This window comes from Aegilops tauschii, chromosome 6, assembly GCF_002575655.3.
Source record: "Aegilops tauschii subsp. strangulata cultivar AL8/78 chromosome 6, Aet v6.0, whole genome shotgun sequence".
NCBI lineage: Eukaryota > Viridiplantae > Streptophyta > Magnoliopsida > Poales > Poaceae > Aegilops > Aegilops tauschii.
In genome coordinates, this window is record NC_053040.3 from 431079045 (window position 1) to 431094232 (window position 15188).

General features: G+C 52.6%; 2 protein-coding genes across 2 annotated transcripts; one reads left to right on the forward strand and one right to left on the reverse strand.

Moving 5' to 3' along the window:
• The first annotated feature begins 683 nt into the window (after window positions 1-683).
• On the forward strand, window positions 684-3022 carry LOC109732048 (SNW/SKI-interacting protein A). Its single transcript, XM_020291234.3, has 2 exons — window positions 684-2598; window positions 2679-3022. The coding sequence occupies exons 1-2, from the start codon at window positions 809-811 to the stop codon at window positions 2815-2817; spliced, it is 1929 nt and encodes a 642-aa protein (XP_020146823.1). The 5' UTR covers window positions 684-808; the 3' UTR covers window positions 2818-3022.
• Window positions 3023-10722: 7700 nt separating this feature from the next.
• LOC109732047 (transport inhibitor response 1-like protein) lies at window positions 10723-13985 on the reverse strand. Its single transcript, XM_020291233.4, has 3 exons — window positions 13203-13985; window positions 12233-12743; window positions 10723-12136 (listed from the first exon to the last, which is right to left on the reverse strand). The coding sequence occupies exons 1-3, from the start codon at window positions 13883-13885 to the stop codon at window positions 11384-11386; spliced, it is 1947 nt and encodes a 648-aa protein (XP_020146822.1). The 5' UTR covers window positions 13886-13985; the 3' UTR covers window positions 10723-11383.
• Between the last annotated feature and the right edge of the window lie 1203 nt (window positions 13986-15188).

Here is a 15188-nt window from a genome sequence, read left to right on the forward strand (position 1 = left end):
CCATGGCAAAAGAGGAAGTTGGGGCCGAGCGCTGCAACAAAAAAACGTTGGTGGTGACCGTGGGGCCGAACGGCAGCACGACAACAGAGTATATTGGGGCTGAGCACAGGAAGAAACTCGTCGGCGGCGAACAGTGGAAGCGAGCAAGAGAGAGAGAAGAGAGGTTGGAGATAAAGCGATAAGGTGAGCGAGAGGGCAGCACATCTCGCTCTTATCTGTTCCTTCCATCACGCGTGTGTGATGCGCACCATGGCACGTGGGCCAGGAAACGATGCGGAAGCCTCGCGTGGCGAAGAGATAAGGGGAAAAGGACTCAGCCGGCACATGTGTGGGTCTGACCGGTCGAAGATTCGGCAGGCGTGTAGGCACGAAGGGTTTACCATTTTTTTAGTCTACTTTTTTTCTGAGAAACAAGCCTCTTTTGAGTCTAGATAAGATTGATATTTTTTATAACTTCTAGATAAGATTGATACGGTTTTTTTTCAGGTGAATAAGATTGATACGTTGTCCTGAAGCCTGATAACATCCAACAAAGAAGAGATGGGCCAGCCCACCCAGTCCTGAAGCCTGATATCCGAATTGCACTTGGGAGGCCTTCTCCGAGTCACAGTAAGAGTCGGTCTGCGTAACATGGGCCAGCCCACCAGTTGCCGACTTAACCCACGGTCCTGGCAACCTCCCTATCCCTTTTTCCCAAAATAATACAGTACCACAAATCGAACCAAACCCTAGCTTCTCCTCCCCGATCCCCATCCGGCGCCTCGCCGGAACCCTAGCCCAGATCCGCGGCAACTCCGCCGTACCAGCCATGGGGACCCTTAGGGAGATCCTGCCGTCGCCCAAGACGTCGTCCTCCACGTTCTACGACCACAGCAGCGACCCGTGGTTCAAGGAGCGGTACGGCGGGGAGCCCGCGGAGGCGGCGGCGGGGAAGCTAGCGGGCCCCGCCAAGCCCGTGCCTCCCTACGGGAAGCGCACCGGCTTCGTCCCCCGGCGGCCGGAGGACTTCGGCGATGGCGGCGCCTTCCCCGAGATCCTCCTCGCGCAGTACCCGCTCGGCATGGGCCGCCGCGACGACAAGGGCGGGTCCAAGATCCTCGCGCTCACCGTCGACGCGCAGGGCAGCGTCGCCTTCGACGCCGTCGTCAAGCAGGGCGAGAACGCCAAGAAGATCGTCTACTCCAAGCACAGCGACATCGTGCCCAAGATCGCCACGGCCGACTCCGAAGCCGTCGAGGACGAGGAGTACGATAAGGAGGTCGAGGAGACCAAAGAGCGGACCGTAGCTGCCCTGCAGAAGATTGTCAACGTCCGCCTCTCTGCTGCCCAGCCCAAAAACGTTCCGACGCATGATTCGGAATCGAAGTTCATCAAGTATAAGCCGTCGCAGCAGTCGGCAGCTTTCAATTCAGGTGCCAAGGAGAGGATTATTAGGATGTCGGAGATGGCTTCGGATCCTCTCGACCCACCAAAGTTCAAGCATAAGCGAGTGCCCCGTGCATCCGGGTCGCCGCCTGTGCCGGTGATGCACTCGCCACCGCGGCCTGTCACAGTGAAGGACCAGCAGGATTGGAAGATCCCACCTTGCATCTCAAATTGGAAGAATCCAAAGGGTTACACAATCCCACTTGACAAGAGGTTGGCAGCTGATGGGAGGGGGCTGCAGGAGGTTCAGATTAATGATAACTTTGCAAAGCTTTCAGAAGCGTTGTATGTTGCAGAGCAGAAGGCGAGGGAAGCAGTGCAGATGCGCTCCAAGGTGCAGAGGGAGCTAATGCTAAAGGAGAAGGAGAGGAAGGAGCAAGAGTTGAGGGCACTTGCACAGAAGGCCCGCATGGAAAGGTCTGGTGCTCCACCTCCATCCACGGGTATGCCTGTTGGAGGTGGGAGGGAGAGAGAGCGGGAGAGGGTTGATGATGGGGATGCAGATATGGATTTGGAGCAGCCGCGTGAGCAGCGCAGGGAGACTAGAGAAGAGAGGGAGGCGAGGATTGAGCGTGACAGGATCCGTGAGGAGCGGAGGCGTGAGAGGGAGAGGGAGAGGAGGCTGGAGGCGAAGGAGGCTGCTGGAACACATAAAAAGAGTAAGCTCACTAGAGACAGGGACCGTGACGTCGGTGAGAAGGTGGCCCTGGGTATGGCACACACTGGTGCAAAGACCGGGGAAGTCATGTATGACCAGAGGCTCTTTAACCAGGACAAGGGAATGGACTCTGGTTTTGGTGCTGATGATCAGTACAACCTGTATTCGAAGGGCCTCTTCACAGCACAGTCCAGTATGTCCTCACTTTACAGGCCCAAGAAGGATGGTGATTCTGAAGTGTATGGTGGTGATGCCGACGAACAGTTGGACAAGGTTATGAAGACAGAGAGGTTCAAGCCTGACAAGGCGTTTACCGGTGCTCCAGAGAGGGCTGGCAAGAGAGATAGACCCGTGGAGTTTGATAAGCAAGAGGAGGCCGATCCATTTGGTCTTGATCAGTTCTTGACTGAGGTGAAGAAGGGGAAGAAAGCTGTGGACAAGATTGGTGGCGGTGGAACTATGAAGGCAAGTGGTGGATCTTCGAGGGATGATTACGAGGGTGGAGGATCTGGGAGGTCTCGCATTAACTTCGAAAGAGGAGGGCGTTGAGGTATTTGCTGTGCACATTTATCTTCTGCAATTTTCATGTCCTCAGTGCATTTTCAAATATCATCCTGAAGGATTTCTTTGGAGAATATGATCCTTCTTACACAAGGAAGAACGCAAATATCATCCTGAAGTATTACTTTGGAGAATATGATCTTTCTTACAGAAGGAAGAACCTGATGGTTTAGTTGCTGTGATAGGGCTGCTTGTTCTATTTCAACCATTGTGTTAAACGGTGTACCTACTTATTAGATCCTATGATGCTTGTATGCTGTGTAGCTTTGTGACGGAATCCATGAACTTTGTCGTTACACATGTTACATAGGCTCATCCATGTCCTGTTAATTTCAAAGCTGTATCGAAGTTGTAATATATGTGGCTGGACTGGGTATATGTCTCATCTCTTGTTTATCATGCTTGCTGGTTGGATGAGTTTGTGGTCGTTTTCCAAAATAAGCATGGAGATGTTTGAAGAAAATGCCCTTCAACCTTGCTTGCGCTTGTTTTATTAATTTGTATGGGCAGCTTAAAACTTGCTCTGTTAGATCATTGGCGGTTTGTTGTCAAATCTTTTCTGGTGGAGGGGTTGATGCTGAAATCCTCAATTGTTCTTGTTTGTACTGACCGGTTTCAGTTCTTTTAGCTGGGTTTGTTGATTTGGTTTTGATCTTGCAAAAGCCATGCAGACCATGTGTTAGTCCTCGGCCAAAAACTGATTGCTGTGTTTTGGAACTTTAGAGGGATGGACCCTTTAAAAGTTCAAGGGTCAGGCAGACCCAATTCAAAACAAACTAGATGATTTGTCTCTATAGGAGTACTTTTTTTTTAGGGTTCGAGGAGTACAATTTTGGGTTGGAAGTAGTGTTCATCTCCCAGAGAGTACAGTTTCTGTATAGGAAAATAATATTCCTGTGAAAACCACCGAGGCGAAAACATGTGGAGCCCATCCATTCCTTTTGGCTACATTTTTGTTGAATGAAGCCATATCACCAAGGTACCAATTCTCGGGCCATAACACAAGTGGCAGGCCAGCAACTGAATTAGGCAACCAAACGGATGTCTGATGAAAAGCGCTTTCAAGTTTAGGATTGGTAGCCCGGCGTAGCCGAAGTTCACTTCCAAGCAATCCTGAGAAGTTGGCCCCTGCGTCTGTCCAGCAGAAGGTTACATCGCTGAAGGAGCATCGCCTGTGTGTCTCACAGAGTTCACCCTTTCTCCAAACCGTCCCTGCAAACAAAAATCATTCCTAAGGAAATCGCTGCGGCCAAGTTTAAAACAGGTTTACTTCTATGTAAACCACATATAAGGCACAAATATCTCCAAAACAGGTAGGCATATCAACTCGAAAGAAATCTGAAACAAAATTCCAGACATGTTTGGCATCCCTTTTGTAGTATTTCCGTTGGATAATCTCCAGTTTTCCTGTGATCCGAGCGTGAAATTTCACGCATGGCCACTGAAAAAAGGACGGAAAAAGGTCTCCCTTGATTAAGCAGAATTCGATCCGATCAACAAGTTGCGTGGGTCTCTTACCCTGCTGCGCCGGAAGCAGGAAACCGGCGACGCGTCTCATCGGCGAGCACCCTTCGTTCAGACTTGAGAGTACAGTCAACGCCTCGTTCTCTTTTCTTCCCAGCCCAACACAACACCAGATTCCAACTCCATTGTCTTCCCGGTAATGACGAAAGAGGACCTCGTTCTCGCAGAACCGATGCCACCGCTGGTCCAATAGACGCCAGAAACTTCTCGGTCTTCTCAGAGCATCTACACCCGGGCATCTCAAACCCGTCTTAAATGTTTGAACGGGTCACTCAGTCACTGATCGGTCATGAAATTTTGATTTAGACGGGTGCCTCAAACGTCCGGTTTGACCGACACCCCTCATATTCAGCCCAAATATGGGACGGATATGGGGCGTCCGGACGCGTTCGCCACGTGAGACTGATGTCGGGGTCCCACATGGTCCGAAGCTTGTCTCCTTCATCAGACCGATGTCGCCATGTGGCACCGCTCCGGCGGCTATTTAAGCCGACGGACGACACTGAAACCCTACCCCTCCACATTTTCATCCTCCCGTTCGCCGCTGCCGCCACCTTCCCACTCGTCCACCACCACTAGTAGCCATGCCCCCACGCCGCCGGGTGAGGAGCAACCTATTTCTAACGTCTGAGCGCCGGCTGCAGCTCCTTGAGCAGATTCGGGCAAGGTGCCAAGCCCGGATCGCCGCGGGACTACCTCCGGATGCAGTGGGTCCGGAGGAGTTGGAGGAGGAGGAGGATGTGGGGGACGCCGGAGACGCAGATCTGCAGGCAGAGCAGCAGGCCATCCTCGGTTCCCTGCACTCGAAGTTAGATGCGGAAGCCAGACGCCGTCGCCGGCAGAAGATGAAGGTGGAGCACATCGCAAAGGAGGAGGAGATGCTCGCCTACATGAATGAGGTCGAGAAGGAGGAGGAGGAGGAGCCTGAGCCCTCCTACGCGCCCGTCCACCCGGCGCCCGGCACCAACGTCGTGGATATCTCCAACGACGAAGATTAGGTAGGGTAAGTATGTAGGATTTCTTTCGCCCGTTTTGTATGGATTTAGGAGTTGAAATATGAGAGACTCGGATGCAGAGTAATATAATAAATTTAAAGCGTGACCGGTCACTGTCCACGGACACGCCCGGTCGCGTTCGTGGACGTTTAAGGGATCGGATTTGCCAAGTCCAGCTATAGACGCTCTCACCCGGGCTCTTTTGCACGTGGCATGGCAACTCGACGTCGATACTTGGATTCTTGGCCCTCTTTTGCTTTCCATCGTCCATGCTTGACAGGGGCAGCGGATGAACGAAGCCGAGCTGCTCAGGCACACGTTCCTCTCACAGAGAGATACCACGAGATCATTCAGGTTCCGGGATAAGGTCCCGGGCGCATTTACACGTGCGAAAGAAACGTCGCGGGTGTCTTTTCTTTCTTCCCGTATAAAGGCGAAAGGACGACCACAAAAGAAAAGAAAAAAGGCGAAAGGAGCGCCGGTGACCCTCTTCCTTGTCAGATGTCCATTCGAGCACATATCGTGGCACTGTTGGAGTGGAGAGCCACGGCCGGGAAAGACGAAAGAGAGGGATGGACGGATCGCAACGCCGCGCGAAAGGTTGGCACGCGACGGCGTCGGCGCCGTTCGTGCGTGCGCGGCGCAGACGCTGAGCACGTCGCCCGAAGTCACATCCCGATCTCCCGTCCCGGCCGGCACGTCGGTCGCCGCCGCGCCATATGCCGTCGCGTCGGCAACGACGCGTACCGCGGCGCGTTAGTTAGTTTTCTGTTCTGCCCTGTGGACGACGACCACGCACGCATGTTGCTCGCCTTACGCCTTGGCCTGACTCGATCGTGCGCGGAGCCACGGATGTATACTACTAGTAGCCTAGTATTATTATCATCACGCAAAAGATCGATGGGTTTGCCCGCCCCCACGTGATGGACCGGACTCGCTCGCCCTGCACTCGTCTGCGCGATGAGCGTGCATGCAGCAAGCGCGACGGCCAGATCGCCGGGAGATCTGATCTGGGTCGCTTCGGCAGGTAGGTAGGTACGCACATGACACGAGCTTAACGAAAGGCTCGATCGGTTGAGCTTTATGAGAGCAACTCCAATCGTCCGCGTCTGTCCGTTTAGGTCGGCGCGGATACAAAAGGCGGCCCAACGCGCCGACCCAAATGGACGCGCGTCCGTTTTTCGTCCACATGCGACCCATTTCCAGCCCATTTTTGAGCCGGATTTGCGTCGGCGCGGACACGCGACGGACGCGCGCGCTCGCCTACTCCTGTTGCCGGGCCCGCTGGTCTGTGGCACATTGACCTCCCCTCTCACCCCAAGCAACCCTCGCCCGCCTCCTTCGTCGCCGCCGCCGCCGCCCATTTTTGCTGGCGACTCTTCCTGCCGCCGCCTCCACATCCGCCCAACAATGCGGCCCTCCCCCCCCCCCCCCCCCCCCCGTCGCCCGCCACCGCCGTTTTGCCGCCGGGGAGCAAACTGCTTCCCACCGCCGCTTCCCCCACCGCACAGCCGCCCGCGACCAAGAAGACGCCTCGCCGCCCCTGCCACATCCAACCGGCACGCTCGTCGGACGCCGTCACACTCGTCGGACGCCGGCGGGGCAGCTAGCTGGTCTGTGGGCGCCGCATTTCCCCTCGCCGGCCGTCTCCTTCTTCGACGCCCGCAAGCTGTTCGACAGTTTGCCAAGGTACGAAAATGGACTCCACCGATGAGTTTTTTTTCACAATTTCCTTTGCGACTCCGACGATTCGTCGTCCGACGAGGAGGAGGAGATATTGGCTGCCGTGTTGGTCCATCACCACCTCAACAGCCAGCGGCCGTTGTTCCGTGGCTCCATTCCGGGCCACCTTCCGGCGTTGAATCGCAACCGAGAGAGCGGGCATTTCCTTCTTTGGAAGGACTACTTTAATACAACAAACCCGTTGTTCAAACATCAAAAATTCCGCCGCCGTTTCCGTATGAGTAGGCATCTTTTCAACCGTATTACAAAGGGGGTGCTCGGCTATGATGACTATTTCGAGTGCAAAGAGGATGCCGTCGGCAAGATCGGTTTCTCCTCTTATCAGAAATGCATTGCCGCCATCCGAATGCTTGCATACGGAGTGCCCGGTGATCTCATTGATGAGTACGTCTGTATGAGTGAGTCTACATGCCTAGAGTCCCTGTATAAGTTCTGCAAGGCTGTTGTTGCTGTGTTTGGCCCTAAGTACTTGAGAGAGCCGACAGCTGAAGATACAGCCCGTTTGTTGGCGATGAATGCCAGCATGGGCTTCCCGGGGATGCTTGGCAGCATAGACTGCATGCACTGCGAGTGGAAGAACTGCACTTCTGCTTGGCAAGGGCAGTATAAGGGACATGCCAGGGCTTGCACTGTCATACTAGAGGCCGTGGCGTCTCAAGATCTCTGGATCTGGCACTTTTTCTTTGGCATGGCTGGATCACACAATGATATCAGCGTGCTTCAGCGCTCGCAGGTGTTTGCTAGGCTTGCCGAAGGCAACAGCCCACCGATGAATTTTACTGTCAACGGCCACAACTACGACAAAGGGTACTATCTGGGTGACGGTATCTATCCTCAGTGGACCACTATTGTTAGACAATATCCAACCCTGTCGGAGAGAAAAGGAAAAGATTTGCCCAAGAGCAAGAGAGTGCTAGGAAGGATGTCGAGCGTGCCTTTGGTGTTTTGCAATCTCGACGGGGCGTCGTTCGGTATCCTGTTAATACTTGGAGCACGCAGAAACTGTGGGAGGTGATGACTGCTTGTGTGATCATGCACAATATGATCGTAGAAAACGAGCGCCCGGAACGTCTGTACGATCAAGGCTTTCAGTTTCAGGGCGAGAATGTTGTGCCTGAGCATGGAGTAGCGGCAACATTTGGAGTGCTGCTATGCACACAATGATGTTCAGACGATCTGTGGACGATAGCGTATATCAGTCCGTCTAAGTGTAGCAGTCAAGTGCCACCGACGGCTGGATCGGGCATCGTCCCGCTGTCGTGCATGCTGTGTCGTTTGCACAACAGTGAGCAGTTCACTCAGTTTCATGAAGACATGCGTGATTGAAAAACTCACGTGCAACTGCAAAATGATTTGGTTGAATATATGTGGGCTCATGTTGGCAACCAATGGATATATCTTCTTTTATTCGTTTGCAAAACTATGTGAAACATTTTTATTTGTATTTAGTTTGTAAAACTATACTATTTATGTGGGCAGCCAGACTATTTGGCTTGTTAAACATTTTCATTTGATGATATGTTGAATGCAAATCAATGTAAAATTGGGCGGCCAGCCGGCCACGCCGGTACATATGGGTCGGCACGTTGGGCGCGCTGCCCATCCATATCAAAAACAGGGCGGACGCCAGACAGGCGGACGACGTAAATGGACAAAAAACGGACGAAATCGGCGTCCGTTTGGGTCGACCCATACGAAAAACAGGGCTCTGATGACTTCGCGCCAGCGCCGGCCGATAACTCGTCCCATCTTCGCAAACCGGCACATGTTTCAGAACATCAGCTGCGGTGGTGAGTGGTGGTGACACCGATCGGAGGCCGTCCTGCCGATCACGACAGATTCGCCGCCACGATAAAAGAGCGGACGGAGAGGGGTTTGCGTAGGACGACTGACAGTCGACGGCGACCGATTTGGACTTTGGCCATGAAAATCCATAGCTCGGACATGTGCTGCACGGCGTAGGCGGTATGTGTGTCGATGTCGTGTGGCGCTGACGCGGGCCTTTGCTATCGATCATGGGGCGGTAAGCTCCTTTGTCCCGTCCCAATAATTGATTTCCTCTGGGCGGGCGGATGGTGGCTGGCGAGGAAGACAGCGACCCGCGCCGTGGAGGTTTCACGTTCTTTGCCCGTGCACCACATGACCTCCTTGGTAGAGACTTGTCCAAAAGATTTGCGCTCTTGATTTTCGGATGGCTACCTGCGAGATTTTTCTTTCCCTATCATACTACAAAGTGAAAAGCGAGTTGGATATGCGACGTGCCGTAAGAGAACATTGGAGAAGTTGACGTGATCTTTCGACGACGTATCATTTCTTTCTTTTGGAGAATCAATATGGTGGAAATATCATGGAAGAACAGGGTTCTGGTTTTCATCCACAGCTTTAGCCGAGGGAGAAAACCCAACCCCACGCTCTTATATTTTCTTTACGGAGAGAGCAGTGGATATTTACGCACGATCAAGGAAGATATAGGAGCAAATATCATGTCAGCAACATTTGTTCGTTTGGTAAGTAAACCTGCATGGATTTTGGAACAAAATGATCATGGTGACACAGTTTTTCTACTTCCCAAATGATTTCCTGGCTTCGAGTTGTCGAGTTGAGGAAATTCTAGAAAATTAATGGATAAAGATCTCATTTGATTTCACATTAGACAAGAAAAGGTGCCTTGTGTTTACATAGTGTTGGGGTTACATCCGATCCAAGGACCAAGGCTGACTAGTAGCATACTGAGGATAGATTTAACAGTTGACACTACCAGGGAAACCTAAAAAGGTTTAGGAGCACAATGATCATGGCTACACTGTTTTCCTACTCCCCGGTTGATTTTCCGGCTCTCAGTCGAGCAAAAGGCAGGGAGAAACAATTAGTGGATAAGGGCCTCGTGTCGCATCGACAAGAAAAGGTGAATTGTGTTTGCGTAGTGTTAAGGCTGACTTATAAGATGCTGAGGATAGATTAATGGTTGACACTGCCAAACTACCAAGTAAACCTAAAAGGGTTTAGGAACAAAATCATTGTGGCTCCTACTCCGCGACCGATTGAGTTGAGAGGAAAAAAGCAGAGAATTTTGGATAAGAATCCACTGCACATGGACAAGAACTGTGGTTTGTGTTTATCTAGACTTGGGTTACATCAGGTCTGACTTCATAAGATGCTTAAGGATATATGGATATTTAGTAGTACTGCCAATAAAGTTAGCGAGTTGTGTATGTTGAATTAGCACCAACTGGGCAATGGTTCAACAAAAGCTAATGAAACTTTTTTGGACACAAATATCTGGTTTTGATTCAAGTTGTGGGTGTTTTTGGAACCAGGACAAGAGTTGGATTAGTCATAACAAGCTAGAATCCAGTGATTACCAGCCCCACAGGGAAGGCAGAGATCTAAATATCCCCAGCACACACCTTGTCTAGCCAATTATTTTGGATCATAAGAGTACATGCCACTATGACAGGGAGTGAAACCATTACCTTTTTTCTCTTGCCGTGTGGAAGGTGCAGGCTCTGCCCATTTGGGAGCTTTGAGCTTTTGGCCCCTCCAGGGATGTTCACAGGAGAAGGATGAAAAGGCAAATCCCCATCTGACAGTAGATGTCATGCAGATCTACACGAAACAAGGACCAAGGACCACTCTTGAGATCAAATCATTAGTAGGTCATGTCCTTATCATGTGCCAATACACAGGCAGAGGGCATTTATTGCTGTGGTGGTAGCAACAGAGCAGTCATAATCAGAGCAGCATGATCATGGGTGCAAATGAACAGGCAACAAAGGAAGTAGAGTAGAACGTGGTAACAAATTGATGCCGACTGAATTTCATCATCCAATATCTTCTTGATTAATAACAGCAGAAGGTTGTGACCAGGAAAAGTTGATATTGGTCTACATTGATCTACAAAAATAAGTTGTGGAAACTATAAAAAATGGGAAGAGAAAATTTATCGTAGCTGGGATAATCTAAACACAAGGCAAAAAAGTTGATGGAGCATTCCAACATAGACAATGCCGTTCCTTTGTCTGAGCAGATAGATTGAACAGTACATGGCAAAACATCAATGGCTGGAGACTTGAGGGCAAAAGGAACCATGTAAAATCTGCTGCCAAATTGGAGTCGACCTTCAGCCATTCTCTGTGCAATCACTAATCAGTTCCGACAACTCAACTATGGTACAACAAAGGCATAGGAAAATAACTCAGATTCCATTGGGAATACGATGACTCACAAGATGAGATGCCTCACCAAGATACATACATCAAAGAAACCTCGTACAGGTTCAAGTCTCGACGCAATCAGCCCAGAAAAGAATAATTGATGGCCTGCTTAATTAAATGATGCATTCATATTCCCCACAATTCAAAATCATCCACGGGGAGCTTCCTCTCTGGCTCTGGCATACTTGAACAGGAATACAACAGCAATGGTCGGGAATAGTAGAACAAACATGACCGTACAACAAACTTCTTCAATGGCAGTACTACAAGATGTTGACAAATGATGGAGCATCTTCCCTTGGTCCTGCCAATGATCGATACAGGTACAGCTTATCAACGGTATCCATTTCCCCTTCATTTTCCTTCATCACTTCAACCACCAGATTAGGCATTTGCTGAGCTACATCCCCACAACCCTTCACAGTTAGCCTGCATGAGTTCATCCAAAAGAACCTCATGTTGTAAAAATAGTTCAGGCCAGAGAGCAATCCTTTGTCGCCAAAAGGGCTATCTCTGACCTCAAGCTTCTGCAACCTAGTGCACCCCTCAAACACGTGCTGAAGAGACATGTCACTATTCCCGGCAAAGGCAACAGACAGAGTCTTTATGAGTTTTCCGTGTCCTCCAATGTATGCAAACGCCTTATCAGTGAGCAGGCCAGAGACTGAAAGTCTGGTGAGCCTCTTGCAGTTCATCACAATCGCCCCAAAACCCTCATCCATGGGCGCCCCGGTAATCCGATCAGGGCGGTGGCGGCCCATAATACAGAGGCGGAACACCAAAAGGTCAGGGCAGTTCTCGGACATAGCAATTACTGCTGCATTTGTCATGCGCTGGCAAAAGTAGAGAATTGATTCAAGCTTCCGGCAGCCTTCTGAGATTGCCTGGAGACCAATATCTGAGACTGAGCCCTCAGAATCCTCGGTGGCATCCAGAGGAAAAACACGTAGCTCACGGAGATTTGAGCATGTTTCAGCCACAGCCCTAAGGCCTTCATCACCCACAGTATCAAGAACCTACAATAAGAAATTGGAACACCAACACCTGATGTCAAAGTACATAAACCAATATATCTATCAATGTGACGACAAAAAAAATCACAAAATACTTACCCATAAAGTGCGAAGATTGACGCAGTGGCGAATAACTGGTATGAACTCTTCATCAGTTAGACCCGCAAAGCTAAAATTGAGGGAAGTGAGGTTGGCACAAACTTGGTAGATTGCTGGGAGGTATGCTGCATTGGCATCCAAGAAACCTGACAAACAAACAAGTGATCTGGACGCCGCAAAAGAGGTAGCGAGCTCAGACACAGACAACGCACCACCAGGGCCTGGCTCAGATCGGAATGATCCAGTGCCAAGGTGAGTCAGATGGGGTGCCCTTGCCATGAGACGACGCAGCTGCTCTATCGAGACATGGTCATTCACGCGCAGACGACGGAGAGCTGGTGAGCGTGCAACGAGTGCCTCCAGGGCCTCAAAGTTGAATGGGACACTAACACAATCAAAGACAAGAGATTCCAGCGACGTGCTGCACTCTGGAAACTTGGAGATCCAATCCACCACCTCGCTCTCCTCCTCATGGAAATAATCTTCAGTCAGATCCAGGACTCGAAGATGCCTAAAACATAAATGTCACGATCCATAAGATAACACAACCTGAGTACTACTATATCATAGTTTGAGACATTTGTTTGCTAGACCTATTTGCCATAACATAACAAGAAAACGATCAAAAGTTGAGTACCACTAACGGCAAAGATTCGAGTGTGGCACTACCAAGTGTCACGAACTGAGTAGAGCTCAAGAACAATAAAGATCTAGCTTTGACAGAACGTGTAGGGATGAGAACCCAGCACGGCAATAAAAAGCTATGGCCTAGATCAGATTCTGATCCAGGGCAAGGCCGGACCAATAAAACCGAAAAAAGCATAAAGGAGTAGGCGTGCACATTAAATAAAGCGGAGATGGCATGATGCAGCTGAGAAATGAACAAATGCGCCAATGGCAGTACGATACCGTCCCGGCCCGTAAAGCTGATACGTTCGTTGATGCCCAGAGACGAGAAACGGAAGCGTACCGGCAGCCCTCGGCGATGACGGCGAGGCCGCGGGTGGTGAAGCCGTCGCAGCAGACGAGCGAGAGCTCCTTGAAGAGCGGGAAGGACTTGGGGATGAGCGCGAGCTCGTCGTCGGAGACGGTCATCCGCTTGAGGCAGATGCGCTCGAGGCGCGGGTAGGCGGGGCCGAGCGCGGCGACCCAGGGGGAGACGTTGGCGCCCCAGCCGTGCGGCACGAGGCTGAAGTCCGCGAAGCGGGGCTTCCCCTTGAGCACGACGGCGCGCACGCCCCCGAAGCGCTCGACGGCGCGGCGCGGCGAGACGGCGTAGCAGTTGCCGATGAAGAGCTCGCGTCGGGTCTGCGCCTCGGCGCGGTACCAGGAGCGGCAGACGAGCGAGGCGGCGTTGCGGTCGCGCGCCGCCGTGAGGAACTCGAGCACGCTCTCCAGCACGTTCTCCAGCACCTGGTCCGGCGGCGCCCACCTCCCGCCGCCGCCGCCGCCGTTGCCGCAGCCCCTCAGATCCGGCGCCCACCTGTCGCCCCCTCCCGCCCCGTCGCCGTCGTCGTCGTCCTCCGACATCCGCGACGGCGGCGAGCCGGAGGAGTCCTCCGCCGCCGCGCCGCGCATGCCGGCGGGGGCTAGGGTTGCGGCGGGCTGGGGGATCGGAGCGGGGGAGGGGGAGGAGGAGGGGGGAGCGCTCATGTGACGGGGCGCTGGAGGTGAAAAGGATTAAATAATGATTAGATCTGAGGAGCGAGCGAGCGAGGTGGACTGAGCGAAGCAATGCCCGTCCTTTTTATTCCTCTCGCTCTCCTCTCGCCGGTGAAAGTTTGGATTTTTGGAGACGGATGGATGGATGGGGAGCGGTGATGCAATCGGGCGTACACCGGACAGCAGTGCCCGGAGACGACCGGGAAAGCACGGACGAGGACGGGTATGTACGTACGAATTTACGTTGCGCCACGGAGAGATTGATGATAATGGAAGGGAAGAAACATGGCCTGCTTCGAGTGCGGCCGATTATACGATGCATCGGGGTGTCTGTTCTCGAAATATAGTGGTATGGAAGTAGTTCCACAAGTTTAATCTTTTCCAGTAACTTTCCTGATGCGGCAGGTTTGTTAGAACAGGTGTTAGAGCAACTTCAATGGGGCGACTCAAACGGACACAGATTTGCCTGTTTTTTGTCCGTTTGGGTCTTCCGTCCGCCTAGCGGACATGCCGCGGACACGCGCGGATGGAGGATGCATCCAACGCGGGACACAAATGCGGACATGCGCGGACAGAGCAACACCAGTCAAGCACCCGCTCTCCACGCGCCCCGTCTCGCCGGCACCGTCGCCATGCCCCTCCTCGCGCCGCCTGTGCCGATGCAGGACACGAGCTCCAGCCCTGCTGAGATGGAGCACAAAAAGGAGAAGGCAAAATGCATTGCAAAAGGGCTGAATCTTGGAGCAATAGCAGGTTAGCAACAAGAAAATAGAGAGAACTTTGTGGCGGTACTACCTCGGAGCGACACGTCGAGGACCTAGCCGGCGAGGAGGCTCTTGGCGTCGGGCATGCGGTTGAGCGCCAGTATCGTCTCCTCCGTGGTCCCGTACTCCTCCGCAATCCCGACGACGGAGCTCCCAGCAGGCACAACGTACGTGAGGTGCACGACGGGCTCCCCTCCGACGGGGTCGCAGCTGCAGGGCAGCGGCACCCAGAGCTCCAACCGCACGACGCGAGATCCAGCCGTCGCCGCACGACGCGAGATCCAGCCGCCGCCGCACGGTGGCGGGCGGCGGCGGCGGCTTGGCCAGTGACCCGAGGCCTCGCCGGCGAGGACGACGGAGGAGGTGGAGGCCTCGCCGTCGAGGACGGCAGCTCGTGGCGGCGCTCGGCTGGGTGGGGATCTCGGCTGCAGTTCCCAGTCGAGCGGCCCGTGCTGTGTCGCTGACTAGTAGGACCAGGGCGGACACAGGAGGGTAGCAGCGGACAAGGGGAGCGCCCGCTTTTGTCCGTC

Excerpts from the sequence above, each read along its gene's own strand:
- LOC109732047 (XM_020291233.4), bottom strand. The coding sequence starts at position 13,885 with ATGAGCGCTCCCCCCTCCTCCTCCCCCTCCCCCGCTCCGATCCCCCAG. Across the intron at positions 12,744-13,202 it reads GTCATCGCCGAGGGCTGCCG|GCATCTTCGAGTCCTGGATC; the intron begins GTACGCTTCCGT and ends TTTATGTTTTAG. Across the intron at positions 12,137-12,232 it reads TCAATCTTCGCACTTTATGG|GTTCTTGATACTGTGGGTGA; the intron begins GTAAGTATTTTG and ends TTCTTATTGTAG.
- LOC109732048 (XM_020291234.3), top strand. The coding sequence starts at position 809 with ATGGGGACCCTTAGGGAGATCCTGCCGTCGCCCAAGACGTCGTCCTCC. Across the intron at positions 2,599-2,678 it reads GAGGGTGGAGGATCTGGGAG|TGCATTTTCAAATATCATCC; the intron begins GTCTCGCATTAA and ends TCATGTCCTCAG.